Below are 14,312 nucleotides of genomic sequence, written 5' to 3'. Positions count from 1 at the left end.
CATTAATAAAGCCATAATTTATATAAACACATCCGAAATGGACGGTGATAAGCGGTTTAAGTTTTCTTTTAAGTAAATGGAGTTTACTACACTTATTGGATCATTTTAACAGTAAATATTTTGTTCAAAAAATCTTTTATATAATATCAAATATGTATATATGTATAACTAAATTTTAATTATGTTACTGATCTAATTATAGATATTGACGTTATAAACATTTTTTCTAAAAATTTTGAAGCCACATCATGTATCTAAATAATTCCAAGATTCACCCATTGGCCACAGGCAAAATTTGAATTCAATCTAAAAAGATTTTGTATTGTAAGAATTTTATACTAATTTAAAAAGGAAAAATGCTTTAAAAGTAGATGAATCTGAGGCTTCTCTGGTAAGTTTTAAAATCATAATTTCCATCATAAATATTTTAGCAATATTTTTTTTACTTATTGCAGAAATTAATGAAGATTACACTTAATTATTTGAATTTGAAATTTATTGCCGAAAAGTGCCCCATTACGTTTCCAACAAATAACAGACTTTGAAAATACGTGTATCTCAGGGATGAAAAATAAGATTTTGTTTCAGTATCAAAAAATATTTCAGAGGGTACTTTTTTGGATCTTAGAGTACTAAAATATTTTTTTTTAGACATTTTTAAATAATTAACAACAGATGTAGAAAAGGTATTATATATACCGTAGGGTGATCGATTATTCGACATTTTCCAAAAACCGGTTTTCGAGTAGTTCGAATAGTTGACATTTGAAAAAAACCGGTTGATGTTTTTTCAAATTCAGAGAAAACGGATTTTTATTATACATAAAAACATCTAGTTTAATTTGAAAAAAAAAATTATGACCCGAACGGATTTTTTAAAATAAACATTATTTCTTTAATGTAAAAAATTAGGAAGAATCATAATCCTAGTTTATTCTAAAGTCCCTGTTTAGTAAATTTTCATAGGCATTCCAACACTGCTATAATATTTCAGCGCCAAATTAATTATTGTAATTGGAATATAATCTTAAGATTGATAAAATTTTATGCAACAGTTATTCCAATCAATTTTACAAATAAATTTTTTTAATTAATTAGGAAAATCAAAAAAGTTTAACCAAAGGTGCTTTAGAAAAATATACTCTAGTTTCTTGACTCGAATATTTTAAAATTTAGACAGGCTGTATTATTATTTATTTCAAAATTTAATTGAAGTAATCTTTTATTACAAAGCAAATGTTCAATAACTAAAAGCTGTTACTAATTTTCACAAAAATATTTGAAATTTATATTGAAGTACAAAAACAATTTCTGATAATTTGTAACAAATTTTTGTTAATGAACAGCCATTCTATTTTCTAACAAAATTTCTTAATTTAAAGTTTAATTTTTAAACTTTTAAATAGTAAATCCCAAATTGATTACAATAAAATTAATGACAATTGAGCTGTTAAAAGCGGGATTTGTAGCAAAAAGTGGGATTTGTTGTTAAAAAGCGGGATTGAAATCTAAGTCGGGATCAACCTTTAAAAAGCGGGATAACGCTTTTGGCGGGATGTCTGGTCACGTTAACTATATGTAATCTTATGTGAAAGAATAAAGATAATAGAATGTACTTTTTTTGAGATATCCTTGTCTAAAGGACGATGTTTGATGTCATCGTCCTTACGTTAAAACTGCAATATTTTAAATAAAATATTTTCTAAACGATTGAGTAAAACGATAAAAATCGGATAAATAGTTTAGAAAATATACGATGTCAAATTTAATGCTTGTTGAAAAAATCCTAAAAAAACATAAACTTTGAACCTCGATAAAATCTGAACCGTAACGAATTTAAAAATTCGTGAACTCCAAATTCCGTATTTACATGAAGAATGTGTGTACCGAATTTCATCGAAATCGGAGAGGGTCATGCTCAAAATCCTGTTTTTTTGAAATTGCCCTATACTAGTATCTCTTCAAAAAAAAAAAAAAAAAAACGGCAAATTCAAGAAAATCAGTTTACAATAATAAATTGCTTAAAAATAGTAATAGTAATTTGTTTCCTAGTGTTTAGCACCTTTTTATATACACATCTTTTCTGGATTTAACATTTCAAATCAATATAATATATTTATATAATATAAATATTATCTATTTTAAACAAAATTTTTTGTCAAAAATATCACATAAAACTAAGGAAAATAATTCCCGTGAATTTCCGCAGAATTTTCAATCCCGAATTCCCGTGAAAAACACTACATTCCACATCCAAATGCTAGCCAAACCGAAGGACGTAAATTTTACAAAACTATGACAGCTACAGTTCCCAAATTTTGTATGATAAGCGGGAAAATTTTCCGGTAATATTTTTTATTATTATTATTTAAATCTCGGGAACTCCATATATCGATTTTTTTATTAAATTTGCGTAAAATTACCTGATAATTTTAGGTAATGTTTTGCTTAAACTACAACTTTTGGTTCAAAGAAAAAAATTCTTTGCCAAAATTCAATGCCCAGCATACCATACAATTTATATGGATATTTCACATTTGTATACATTTCTAGTGTATAATTCAGATAATTTGTAAAACTAATTTAATAAAACGTCTGGGAGAATCCATGTGAAAGCGGACAGCAGACGGATTTACCATCTCCGATTTTAATGAAACTTACCACACATATAATATATATGTCATATGTTTCACATATCATTGACTTTTTGAATGGAAACTAATTCCAATGTAAAAATATCGCGATTTGAAAAATATGTTACAATGTGCTAAACGTACTTACACATAATTGCCTATAACTCTGAAACTACTTAAAGTCCAACATAATTTTTGATTTCATATTAAAGCCAAAGACATTGTCTTTAAAATCAGGTAAATAGAATAATTTACTTCCAAGAGGTTAAAGGTCAATGTCAAATATGTCAGACAGCCCCGTGTTAAAAATTATAAAAACACATGGTATGGGGATACCTAAACTCTCATCTATATTCTAGTGAAAACTTTTCGATGGAGACTCGTGTAAGTTCAGGAGTTATTAACCAAAATGTAATTTAAAGCAAGTTTTTTATACAAAGTCGTATGAAAAATTAAACAAACAAAAAAAATACACATTAGTATCAATTTCAATTTATATGGTAAAATTACATGGTATCTCAAACCACTGGTCCGATTTAAATGAAATATACAAGCAAATTATTGTGGTTAATACGGTCAAGTCTTCCTGAAAGTATCTTTTATTATCACAATATTAAAATAAAAGGGTGGAAAACAGCGTGTTAGTAACGAAGTAAATTTTCAATAAGGCTAAATCGTCCTAAATAATTTTCATGTACATTTTACTTAAATTGGTCCTGCAGTTTGATAGATAACAAGTAAGAGTGTTATATTCGGCTATGCCGAGTCTTTTATACCCACCATCAAATCACTGCCATGTAAGTAAACTTTGATATTTTGAATATTTTATTATTATGTATCGATATTAATGAGAACATCATTGTAATATTTTAAAGAGGTCCATTAATGGGGGTTTAACTATTTAACTATTTTCTGAGGGGAAATTTATAAGGAATGATCCGCATACAAATTGGTAGAGAGATTTCGGTTCCTATAGAACTTATCAGTGGCGAATTTCATTTACGCCAGTAATGAGCGTTTAAGTGATTTTCTGATGGGGATCTTAAATGAAGGGTAGGGTCAATTATGGACCGATCCCCACAAAATTTTGTAGAGAGATGTTAGCTCATACAAAACTATATCGAATTTCATCGCTTTACTCGTTTTTTAGGCCAGTAATGAGCGTTAAAGTAATATTCTGTTAGGGACCTTATATGCGGGGGACCCTATTTAAGGCCCGATCCACATACAATTTGGTGGAAAGGTTTTGGCTCCTAAGATACTTATTTATGTCAAATTTCTTCGCTATACTCGTATTTTTACTCCAATAATGACCGTTAAAGACATTATCAGAAGGGGACCTTATATGAGCGGGTAGGGTTAATTATGGACGATCAACATAAAATTTGGTAGAGAGATTTTGGCTCGTATAAAACTTACTTCTGTGAAATTTCATCGCTATACTCTTCTTTTTAGGCCAGTAATGAGCGTTAAACTCATTACTGGCCTAGGTAGGATCAATTACGGACCGATCCACATATAGTTTGGTGAAGAGATATTCGCTTGTATGAAACCTACGTGTGTCAAATTTCATCGCTATGTTCGTATGTTTAAGCCAGTCATCAGCATTACAGTCATTTTCCAAAGGGGACCTTATATGGGGGGTAGAGCCAATTATGGACCGATCCACATAAAATTTGGTAGAGAGGTTTTGGCTCATATAAAACTTACTTCTGTGAAATTTTATTGCTATACTCTTCTTTTGAAGCCAGTAATGAGCGTTAAAGTCATTTTATGGAGGGGACCTTATATAGGGAGTAAGGTCAATTATGGACCGATCCACATGAAATTTGGTGGAGAGATTTTCACTCGTATGAAACTTACTTATGTCAAATTTCATCGCCATACTCGTATTTTTACGCCAATAAAGAGCGTTAAATTCATTTTCTCAAGAGGACCTTATAAGGGGGGTAGGGACCGATCCACATAAAATTTGGTAGAGAGATTTTCACTCGTATGAAACTTACTTATGTCAAATTTCATCGCTATACTCGTATTTTTACGCCAATAATGAGCGTTAAAGTCATTTTCTGAAGGGCACTTTATATGGGGGGTAGGGTCAATTATGGACCGATCCACATATCGTTTGGTGGAGAGATATTGACTTGCATGAAACTTATGTGTGTCGAATTCCATCGCTATATTCGTATGTTTAAGCCAGTAATCAGAATTATAGTAATTTTCAAAATGGGACCTTATATGGGGGTAGGGCCAATTGTGGTCCTATGTCCGACATAATTCAGAATTTTATTTCGGAGGTCAAAAAACTGACTTATGCGAAATTTTGTGCCATTTGCTTCATAAACAACGAATTTGTGAATGTTTGAAGCTCTTTATACAATATTCCGAGGGGTACATTTGTATGGGGGCTATGTGAAATCGTTGACCGATTTTGCCCATTGTCAATACCAAACATTTCTGATCAATAAAAAATATTTTGGGAAAATTTCATCTCAATATCTCTTTTTTGTGGACGCTATCGTGCCAACAACAGACAGACGGACGGACATAGCTAGATCGTCTTAGAATCTTACGAGGTCCCAGAATATATATACTTTATAGGGTCTGTGAACAATATTTCGATGTGTTACACACGGCATGACAAAATCAATATACCCCCCATCTTTTTTGATGGTGGGTATAAAAAAACATTATCCATATAAACTGAAATTGATTCCACTTTGTATTTTTTCTGGTTGTTTAATTTTTTTAATACGATTTTGTATAAAAAACTTACTTTAAATTACGTTTTTGTTAATAATTCCTGAACTACACGTGTCTCCATCGAAAACACTAAATATAGAAGAGAGTATATGTATAGCAGTGTTGCCCATACACACACTGTTACACATTCATTTGTATTGGTAAAGCAGCAGAGAACAAAATGTAACCCAAAATAATAAAATGACTGCATACTAAAAAGTATATTCTAACTGTCAAATTGATATTATGGATTTTGAAAGACAGCGTACATTAAAGTTCATATATAAAAAACTATCAGCTGTGCTCTCTCATTCACCTACATAAATTCGGCTTTCTCAAAATTTTGTTGTTGTATTTCTGTATGGATTTTAAAAAAGTTGCGTACAGATCTTACTTCGACAAATGCTGATCAGCAACTGAGTTGATTTTGTTTTGCAAGTTGAGAGATAGTCAACTAGCACATGCTCAAATAAGAAAATACACAAGTAAGCTTATAGTGTAGGTGAGTCAACGCAACGTCAGCAGAATATTCTTGCCCTATCTCGCGTGATAGGGAATAGTGATTTTGGGCACCATTGATGTATAGTCATACCATGTCGTTTTATAATTTTTAATACGGGGCTGTTTGATATATTTGACATTGAACGCTTAACCTTTTGGAAGTAATATATTTTATTTGAACGATTTTAAAGGCAATATATGGCTTTAAAAAGAAATCAAAAATTATCCTTTACTTAAAGGAATTTCAAAGTTATGGGCAATGATATGTATTTATATTAGGGATATAACTATATACATACAGTGAATCAACTAAGTTTTTTGCCTCCCTTTTTTTAAGAGAATTTTCTTTTTTGTTCATAAATAAAATTCGAAAAAAACAGGTAAAAAGTAAATTTATGTTTTCCAATTTAAAATAGAGATTGTCTAAAATGGGAAAACCAAGAAAAAATATTTAAATACAAATTTTGGTGCATTTGTTGTTGCATTTTATTATTTTTCATCAGAATTTGCACGTCAATTAAGTATTTTGCATATTGAGAATTCCGGTTAATTTCGTTGGGTTTTTCAAATTATTTTTTAATTACATATTGGAATTTATTGTTTTATTGCTAAAAGGACATGTGTTAAGTATTTTTCAATTGCAATTTGCAAAAATCATATCATATTTTGAAGTTATTTGCGTTAAAAATGTTTAAAGGAAAATAATGAGACAATTCCAATATAAAAAATTAGTTTATATTTTTAAAACAAGTGTAAATAAATTGTATACAATTATGAGATGTTTAATCAATATCATTAAAAATGTAAAATATAGTAATTGATGAAATGACACAGATAATTAATAGAAAATACGCACTGAGCGGTCTTTCAAAATCTTTAACTGCCAAAGAGGAGCAACTTGTATCTAAGAAAAACCACTGAACTCCTCATTTATCTTCTCCAAAGTCCATATACGAACTAGAAAGAACACTATGTTTCAATTTAGACCACTAAAAATACCTTAGGTTGCTTGGAAACAATATAAAGGGAACTGTCGTGTGGTACAGGAAAACTACTTATATACACAAAAGCAATATTTTTCAGCTAATACATACACTTTTATATATTTAGAACCCAAATCAAGAATGACTATCCAGATCCAAATACGCTTACTGTATTTTATTCATAACATAAAGGATCAAAATATGAGTTCGAAAATCAAGATTTTAGCATATAATAGTTCTATAGTGGTATATGGTGATATCCCCATACTTAGAGTGGCTAGGATGGTACTTAGTGTTAGTTTTATTGAATAGGAATCAATATTATACAATTCTAAATAAAATTCACACAGTACTCCCCAAATATATGGGGATTCCGTAGTGTAGTATTTGTTTATCAATACAAAATGACCAAAAACCCAGATTATTTAAAAAAAATACGATCAACAAATTTCAACTCGTTTGGTGCGGGAGTGTTGTGTTACTTATTATTTTTTATGGACTTTTTGATTAGGGGATGTAAAATTTTATATTTGCAAAAACATCAAAAAGTCATAAACCAAATGTATGTATATACACATTTCCACCGAAAAGTCTGCTTTTGTCACATCATATTGGTGTAAATACCAGTATTTAAAATTAATAATATAAAAACTTGAACAAAAAAATTTGGTTTATTTTAGAAATTGGTGTTGGTGCCTGATGTTTTTGCTTCCAAATGACATAAAAAAATTATTTTCACTACTTATACAACATTGGCTATCACGTGGTGATATGCCAAAAATTTCGCCAAATTAGTTATATCCCTAATGTATATACTTTTAGACAATTTTAACATACTTTTAAATTTTCAAAGCGCGTTATTTTTGGTCTGGAACGAGATTCCCATCAAGAAGTCATTGATTTGAAGAACACTTTCAAACCATAATATGTGTGGGAAATTTCATTAAAATCGAAAATGGTAAATCCGAAAATAACTGTTTTCTGTCCGTTTTGAATTCTCCCTTCTGTACAAATAAATTAAATAGTTTTTGACTACATATCATTAAATTTTAGTCATTTTTCTAAGTTTTCTCATTGTTTTCCTATTAACAAAAATATCATATGCAAAAAACCTTAAGAAAACCCCCTACGTATAATGTACATTATGAAGAATTCGACTTTGTAAAATTTGGACTTCAAGAAGCTTTTACTCATAGACGGGAAAAGATAATTGAAAAAATGTTTTCTATATTATTATTTAAAGTATATAAAATCGATTAGCATTAAATAAATTGTTTTTGTTTCCGTTAGAGGGGAATTTATTTGCAAAAAATATTGTTAAGTCATGGTCAAAAATTAAAATTTGAAAATTCAAATTTAAATATTTTTGTTTAAGCATAATTTTACTTTACTATGTCATATACAATGAAACAAATTTATTTAATCAAAATCGGTCCATATTTGTAAATGTTACATGCTCCAAAATTATTTCACATTCAAATTTATGAACAATGACACATTACTTTATTTTAATTAAAATTTGTTGTTTAGTCCAATTTTTTTTTTTCATAAGATACCAGAATTTATTTAGTTCCAATAATAAAACTTAAAATTTATAATGAAACTTAATTTTTGTCCGATAATTGACATATAATATTTATGCAGAAAATCGGTTCAAAAAATTAATTTTTGGAACATTTATAGAAAGCATTAATCCAAATTTCAAGTCGATACGATTTATGGATCTCGAGATATATCAATATGTGGGTATTGACATAACGGTTAGAAAGCTTTCAACAAATACTCAATTTATTTCCATAGGATTGGAAATATTACATTATACAGTTTCCAACCATAAATGTGGGAAATATCTTCTCGAGAACAAATTATAATTCAAGACATTCCGACCGAGCGGCATAATTTCAATCTTTCAAATTCTTTACTTTTAGTTTCTTCAAATTCTTATTAATATTGTTAATTCACAAAGAAATCAAATTATAATTTTAATTAAACATTTTTAGTAAAAGTTTTGATTAAGAGTTTCAGAAAAATTTATAATTAAAATTTTAATAGAAACTGAAGTTGTATAAATTTCCCGGGATTTCTCGGGAATAAAAATGTTTTCAAATCAATTCCCGGGAACGAAAAAAGTCCGGGAAATTTGAAACCCTAACGATAAACTTTAGTGTCAATATGAAAATTGTCAAGTGTCTAAAAAATTGGCGGATAACGGGAGCGTGGTCCCTCCCATATGAATTAAATATAAAAATGTGAATAATTTGCGGAAAAATAACCGGTCTACCAATAGGGATATGGTACCTCCCATATGAATTATTTTTACATTTAGGAAAATATAGGATCTAGAATCCTCAAATGTTGTACGTGTTGTAGGGGGCATGGCACCTCATATATGAATGAAATACAATAATTCTCAAATTTTTGCACAGGCAACATTGAAATCCATATGAACATTTGGAAAAATGTGTAACCTATCAATAGCGGTAGTTGCATCTCCTATATAAATTAAATACAGGATCCCAGTTTATCAATTCTGCATCAGGTTCCACTAGAAACGGGTTCTTTCGAAGCGGTTCTACGAGAATGATTTTTTTTAGCAAAAAACTAATGTTTATGATAATTTTGAGAACAGGTTCCTACTTTTCAATTCTATAACAAGTTCCACTAGAACCTTAGCTACCTTATTTTTAATGTTTTTACTATGGCATTGAAATTATAGAATTCAGTGTTAACAAAACATTTCTCTTTTTGTCTTTGAAATTAATTTCCTAGCCACCGTTTGTCGACTACAAAATGTTAGTAGGGTTTCCCGTAAAATGAAAATATCAAAAATCGAAAATAGTTTTTATTTATGTATATTGGTAGAGTATATCTAGTGTAGCGAAACACACTGTATATAGCTAGTTATTAATAAAATATTAAGTCACACCAACTACATAGGATTTCAAAGTACACAATTTTTTATTTTTCAAACTGTAACGTATTTCGTCCCACTGTACGATATTCGGCATTGGTTAAAAATTTAAGAAGACAATTAAAGACCAATTAAAAATGTTAAGAGTTTTAATAAAAATTTTGCAAATTTCGTTAAAAAATCAGCTAAAAAAACTGAAAAGTAACGAAATTGAATTTTATATTAAAAATTGGTATAAAATAAACAAAAATTCTACGATATTTGTTAGTAATAAACTTAAACATAACTGTTATTATTAATATAATACATTTAAAACGATACACTTCTAAGTTTATACTCTTGTGGGCTTATGTCCAATATTTCGATGTGTTACAAACGAAATGATGAAATCAATACACCCTGTATTTTTAGTTAAGTCATGGGCGTTAAAGTTATTTTCTGAAGAGCAACTTTTATTTGGGTGGGCTCAATGATGGACCGATCACCATAAAATTTTGTACATCGATTATATTTGTATAAAACTTCTTTATGTTTAATTTCATCGCTATATTGGTATTTACACCACCACTATAGTGGGGAGGGTATTATGCGTTTATGCTGATGTTTGTAACGGACAAAAATATTGGTCCACCCACCTTAAAGTATACTGATCAACTAAGAATCACTTTCTGGGTCGATTAAGACATCCCCGTCCGGCTGGCTGGCTGGCCATGTAAATCTTGTGCGCAAGTTACTGGCCGAAATTTTTAAGATAATTTGATAAGATTTGAACCATACCTGTTTTTCGGTACAAGGACGAAGTCCACTGACCTAGACCCCATACAATCGGTCCTTTCGATATGGGGTTTTTAGGTCATGACTTCGTCAAATATACTACAATCACTCCAAAAATTTACACAATTAATTTTTTTATAACAATGCCGATTTTTGTAAAAATATCTTAAACGTCCAAAATTGACTTATAACCATTGGTATCGCGATGAAATTCAGCATAAATAATTTTATATAAATATACATTCCTCCTACCCTTTAAAGACCGGCCCATATTTGACCACAACTCCCTTATAAAGATCTTTTGGAAAATTAGTTTTTCATCAATAATTAACTTAAATACATCGGAATTAAGGAAAAATTCAACATTAATGTTTCTTTATGAAAAATAAATATATAATCGGCCATGCCCGCCTATACTTTCCTACTTATTTTTAGTGGCGGGTATAAAAACTTTACAAAAAATACTATTATACCCTACACCACTTTAGTGGGGAGGGTATATTGGGTTTGTGCTGATGTTTGTAACGCACAATGATATTGGTCCTATACCCACCTTAAAGTATGATCAGTAGAATTTAGGTCATATAAACTTTATTGTAGTTAAAGAACAAAATATACATAAATTATCCAATTAGTCACATCTTTAAATAAACACACTTTGCAGCAAAACGGCATACAAATTTAAATATGCAAATCAGTATGGATCTTGATCTTAAGAAGTGTTTCATAATATAGACTAAAAGAAATTTTCAATATTAGTACTGAAGTTTGGCTTTTGGTTTACATCGGCGAATATACCCAGCAAAATCTTTGCTTACAATGATTACTAATAAGTACTTTATTAATGACTTACTTTGTAGGTAAAGTCTAAAAAGAATCAAAATAAAGAAACAAACAAAAATAAAACAATTACGTTTTCTGTTTTTTTTCGTTTTTTTTTTGTGCACATGATATCAAATGTCTATTTTTAGACAAGCAGAAAATAAAAAAGTATTTGATTTGACGCACAATAAAACAGCTAAGCAGTGATGTATTGAGTGTAGCATTCAACTGGTACACGGAAGGAACTGAGTTCAACCCAGTCTGTGTCGACTTTTTATTTTTATTTTTCAATAAATATTTTATAATAACTCTACTAAAAAAACAACTTATTTCCAACCAAATAATATTGACTTACTTTTGGAACATCTCAAACAAAAATAAGTACTTTTTCTAGTAGAATTGTAAGCACTTTACTGGATGAGTTCTGGTGATTTGTCTAGTGAATTTGTAAGCAAATATTTTGCTGGGTATATAAATACTTACTGTTTGCTGAACTAATTAATGGAAACACCATTTTAAAACGTATTTTACAAATCAAGGGCAAAATATGTAACACAATTTTATACATATTTCTAAATTTTACGAAAATAAAAGTTTGAATAAACATTTTTATATTTTACTATGACTTGAAAACAGAGCTGGAATTAAAGTTCAGTTCTAATTAAATATCAAGCACTTGAATTTAATTTTTTGAGTGCTTAGTGGGATGAATTTGCACATGATCTTCTATTGTACTAGAGACGAATCCTATGGAAAATGGGAAACATCACTTCAATATTTAACTTAGCCCCCATACAACTGAGCCCCCGAATAGGGCTTTAAGTTCATAATTATGTTCAATAAACTCGTATCTCAAGAAGAAGCTGCAAAACCAAGTTCTACACTAGCCTTCACGATACAAAGCCCCCTTCGAAATATGACTTAAATGTACACAATTTTATTCAACAAAAAATGGCTAAAATACATCTGAAACAAGGTACAATTCAACTTAAATGCTTTATTATGAACACTAAATCACATTTTATTTTTATAACTGGTGTAGGGTATTATTATATGGTCGGCCTCGCCCGACTATAACTTCTTACTTGTTTTTCTTCTGAAATTGATCCTGTTAAACATCAATTTATAAAATAAAATGTTTATACAAAATTACAAGTGCTGTGGTTTTATTTTTTTTAATTGTACCTATAACTATAAAAACTTCTAATAACATAAATTATTTGACAACAATTCAATTTTTGTTTAGTTTGGACACAAACTAATTTAAAAATGTTTTTACACCAAACAAATTTAAACAAATTAAAATTTTTTTCCAATTTGGTTTGAAATGTTGCATCTGGTAATTTTATTTTTATTATCAAATTCAAAAACCATCGCAAGGTGTATTATTTTAAAAACTTGAGAGCATTGTTATCCATACTTAATTTTTAAAGATACCTAGTAGGTATTACCTACTTAAATTTGTACCCAGCAAAAAAAAGTGTGGAAAAAGATGTAGTATTTTCATTACAACTACTTAGTAACCCGAAGTGCTATCGAGTGAAAAACCTATGAATTTTACATTAACGTGTCCTTGGAGGGATTTTGTTTATTTTTTTAAAACTTTGAACTACGTGTATTTTTATTTTTAGAATCAGTAAAAATTCGATATTTGAATGTCTGAAATAAACCACATATAATGACACGCTTATGTAAATTTCATTGGTTTTTCACCAAAATTTGAAGTACTTCGAATGTGTTATTTGTAGTGACTTTTCTACATCCCTTTCCACATTTTTAACTGTTTTTTATTTGTAATGATATGTTTGGTTTATAAAAGCGAAAAATATGTAATCGCATTTTTAGATGTGATTAAAATGGCGTTTGTAAAGTATGACATCAATTATTTTTTGCTGGGTAAGGTTAAAAAACTTTGATAAAACAAAAATTTGATTATGAAAAAGGCCTTTTCTGTGGATTATCAAAAATAATTATAATAATTTACCTTAACAAATAGGGCATTCCCATGCTTTCTTCAGACTCTTCAACACTAACCGATTCTTCACTTGCTGAGTATGTAACAGGAGAAGTATTAGTAGTGTGAACGTTCATTGTGCGGTTCGTTGATAATATTGGTAGTATTCGAATACTCTGGTTGCTGCATTCACTAGATGAGCGATTTCTTGATGGTAAACTGTCACATCTATCTCTACTAAAATTTTCAGCTGAAAAAAATAAGAGATACATTTCATTAACTTGTAGTCTATACAATGTATACATATGTATGTCCATTAGGGTGCCCCGTGAAATACTTAGGAATACTTCTAAAACGATGCGTATTAATATACTAAATACGAGAAAAATAAAAAATATTGGTTTGAAAATGACCTCAATACTCTACCAGCGATTGAATGTCTTGATCTTAGTACAATATCAGATAGAATGTCTAATCCCAGATAGAATGTCTTGGTCAAGCGGAACATTAGAGCAAATACCAGTAGGAATTCGTTGCTACACGGATGGCTCTAAATTAGGGGACAAAGTGGGCCTGGGGTTCTATATTGAAGACCCAGAAACAGAAATATACCACCGTTTACCTAATCATAACACAAGCTTCCAGGCAGAAGTACGAGCAATAACGGAATGTGTAAATTGGATTAGAATAAATATGGCGCCCACAGGGCTTAATATATTTACCGACACCGTATTGGATTGTAAGAAAGCTTTAACTGAATACTCTCCCAGAGGTAAGGTTCACATCATATGGGTACCAGGCCATTCGGGAGTAGTCGGCAACGAAAGGGCGAATGTAATACCCCACAGAAAATTTTCAGAGTACTCGGAATTGTAACCAATGTTGTGTGCCTTACTTTGTGTTACTTATAATTTGATTTACTTGTATATAAAATCTGGATATGAAGTTTCAATTTTTAATAAAATTTTTTTGCATTACATCCTAATATACTT

The 14,312-nt window shown here is 29.6% G+C and overlaps 1 protein-coding gene across 1 annotated transcript in view; it reads right to left on the bottom strand.

The window, feature by feature from the left end:
- Positions 1-13,577, bottom strand: part of LOC119613948 (insulin receptor substrate 1-like) — a 209,619-nt gene extending 196,042 nt beyond the window's left edge. The window contains exon 1 of the mRNA XM_037970026.1: positions 13,351-13,577. Within this exon, the coding sequence (XP_037825954.1) occupies positions 13,351-13,457 (107 nt within the window). The 5' untranslated portion in view covers positions 13,458-13,577. The remainder of the gene's footprint in view (positions 1-13,350) is intronic.
- Between the last annotated feature and the right edge of the window lie 735 nt (positions 13,578-14,312).

The sequence above is a fragment of the Lucilia sericata genome, unplaced genomic scaffold (assembly GCF_015586225.1).
Source record: "Lucilia sericata isolate MDLA Ls3-8-SP2 unplaced genomic scaffold, ASM1558622v1 Contig000041F_arrow, whole genome shotgun sequence".
NCBI classification, from domain to species: domain Eukaryota; kingdom Metazoa; phylum Arthropoda; class Insecta; order Diptera; family Calliphoridae; genus Lucilia; species Lucilia sericata.
The sequence above is the reverse complement of the archived record's forward strand: the minus strand, read 5'-3'. Positions and strand labels throughout refer to the sequence as shown.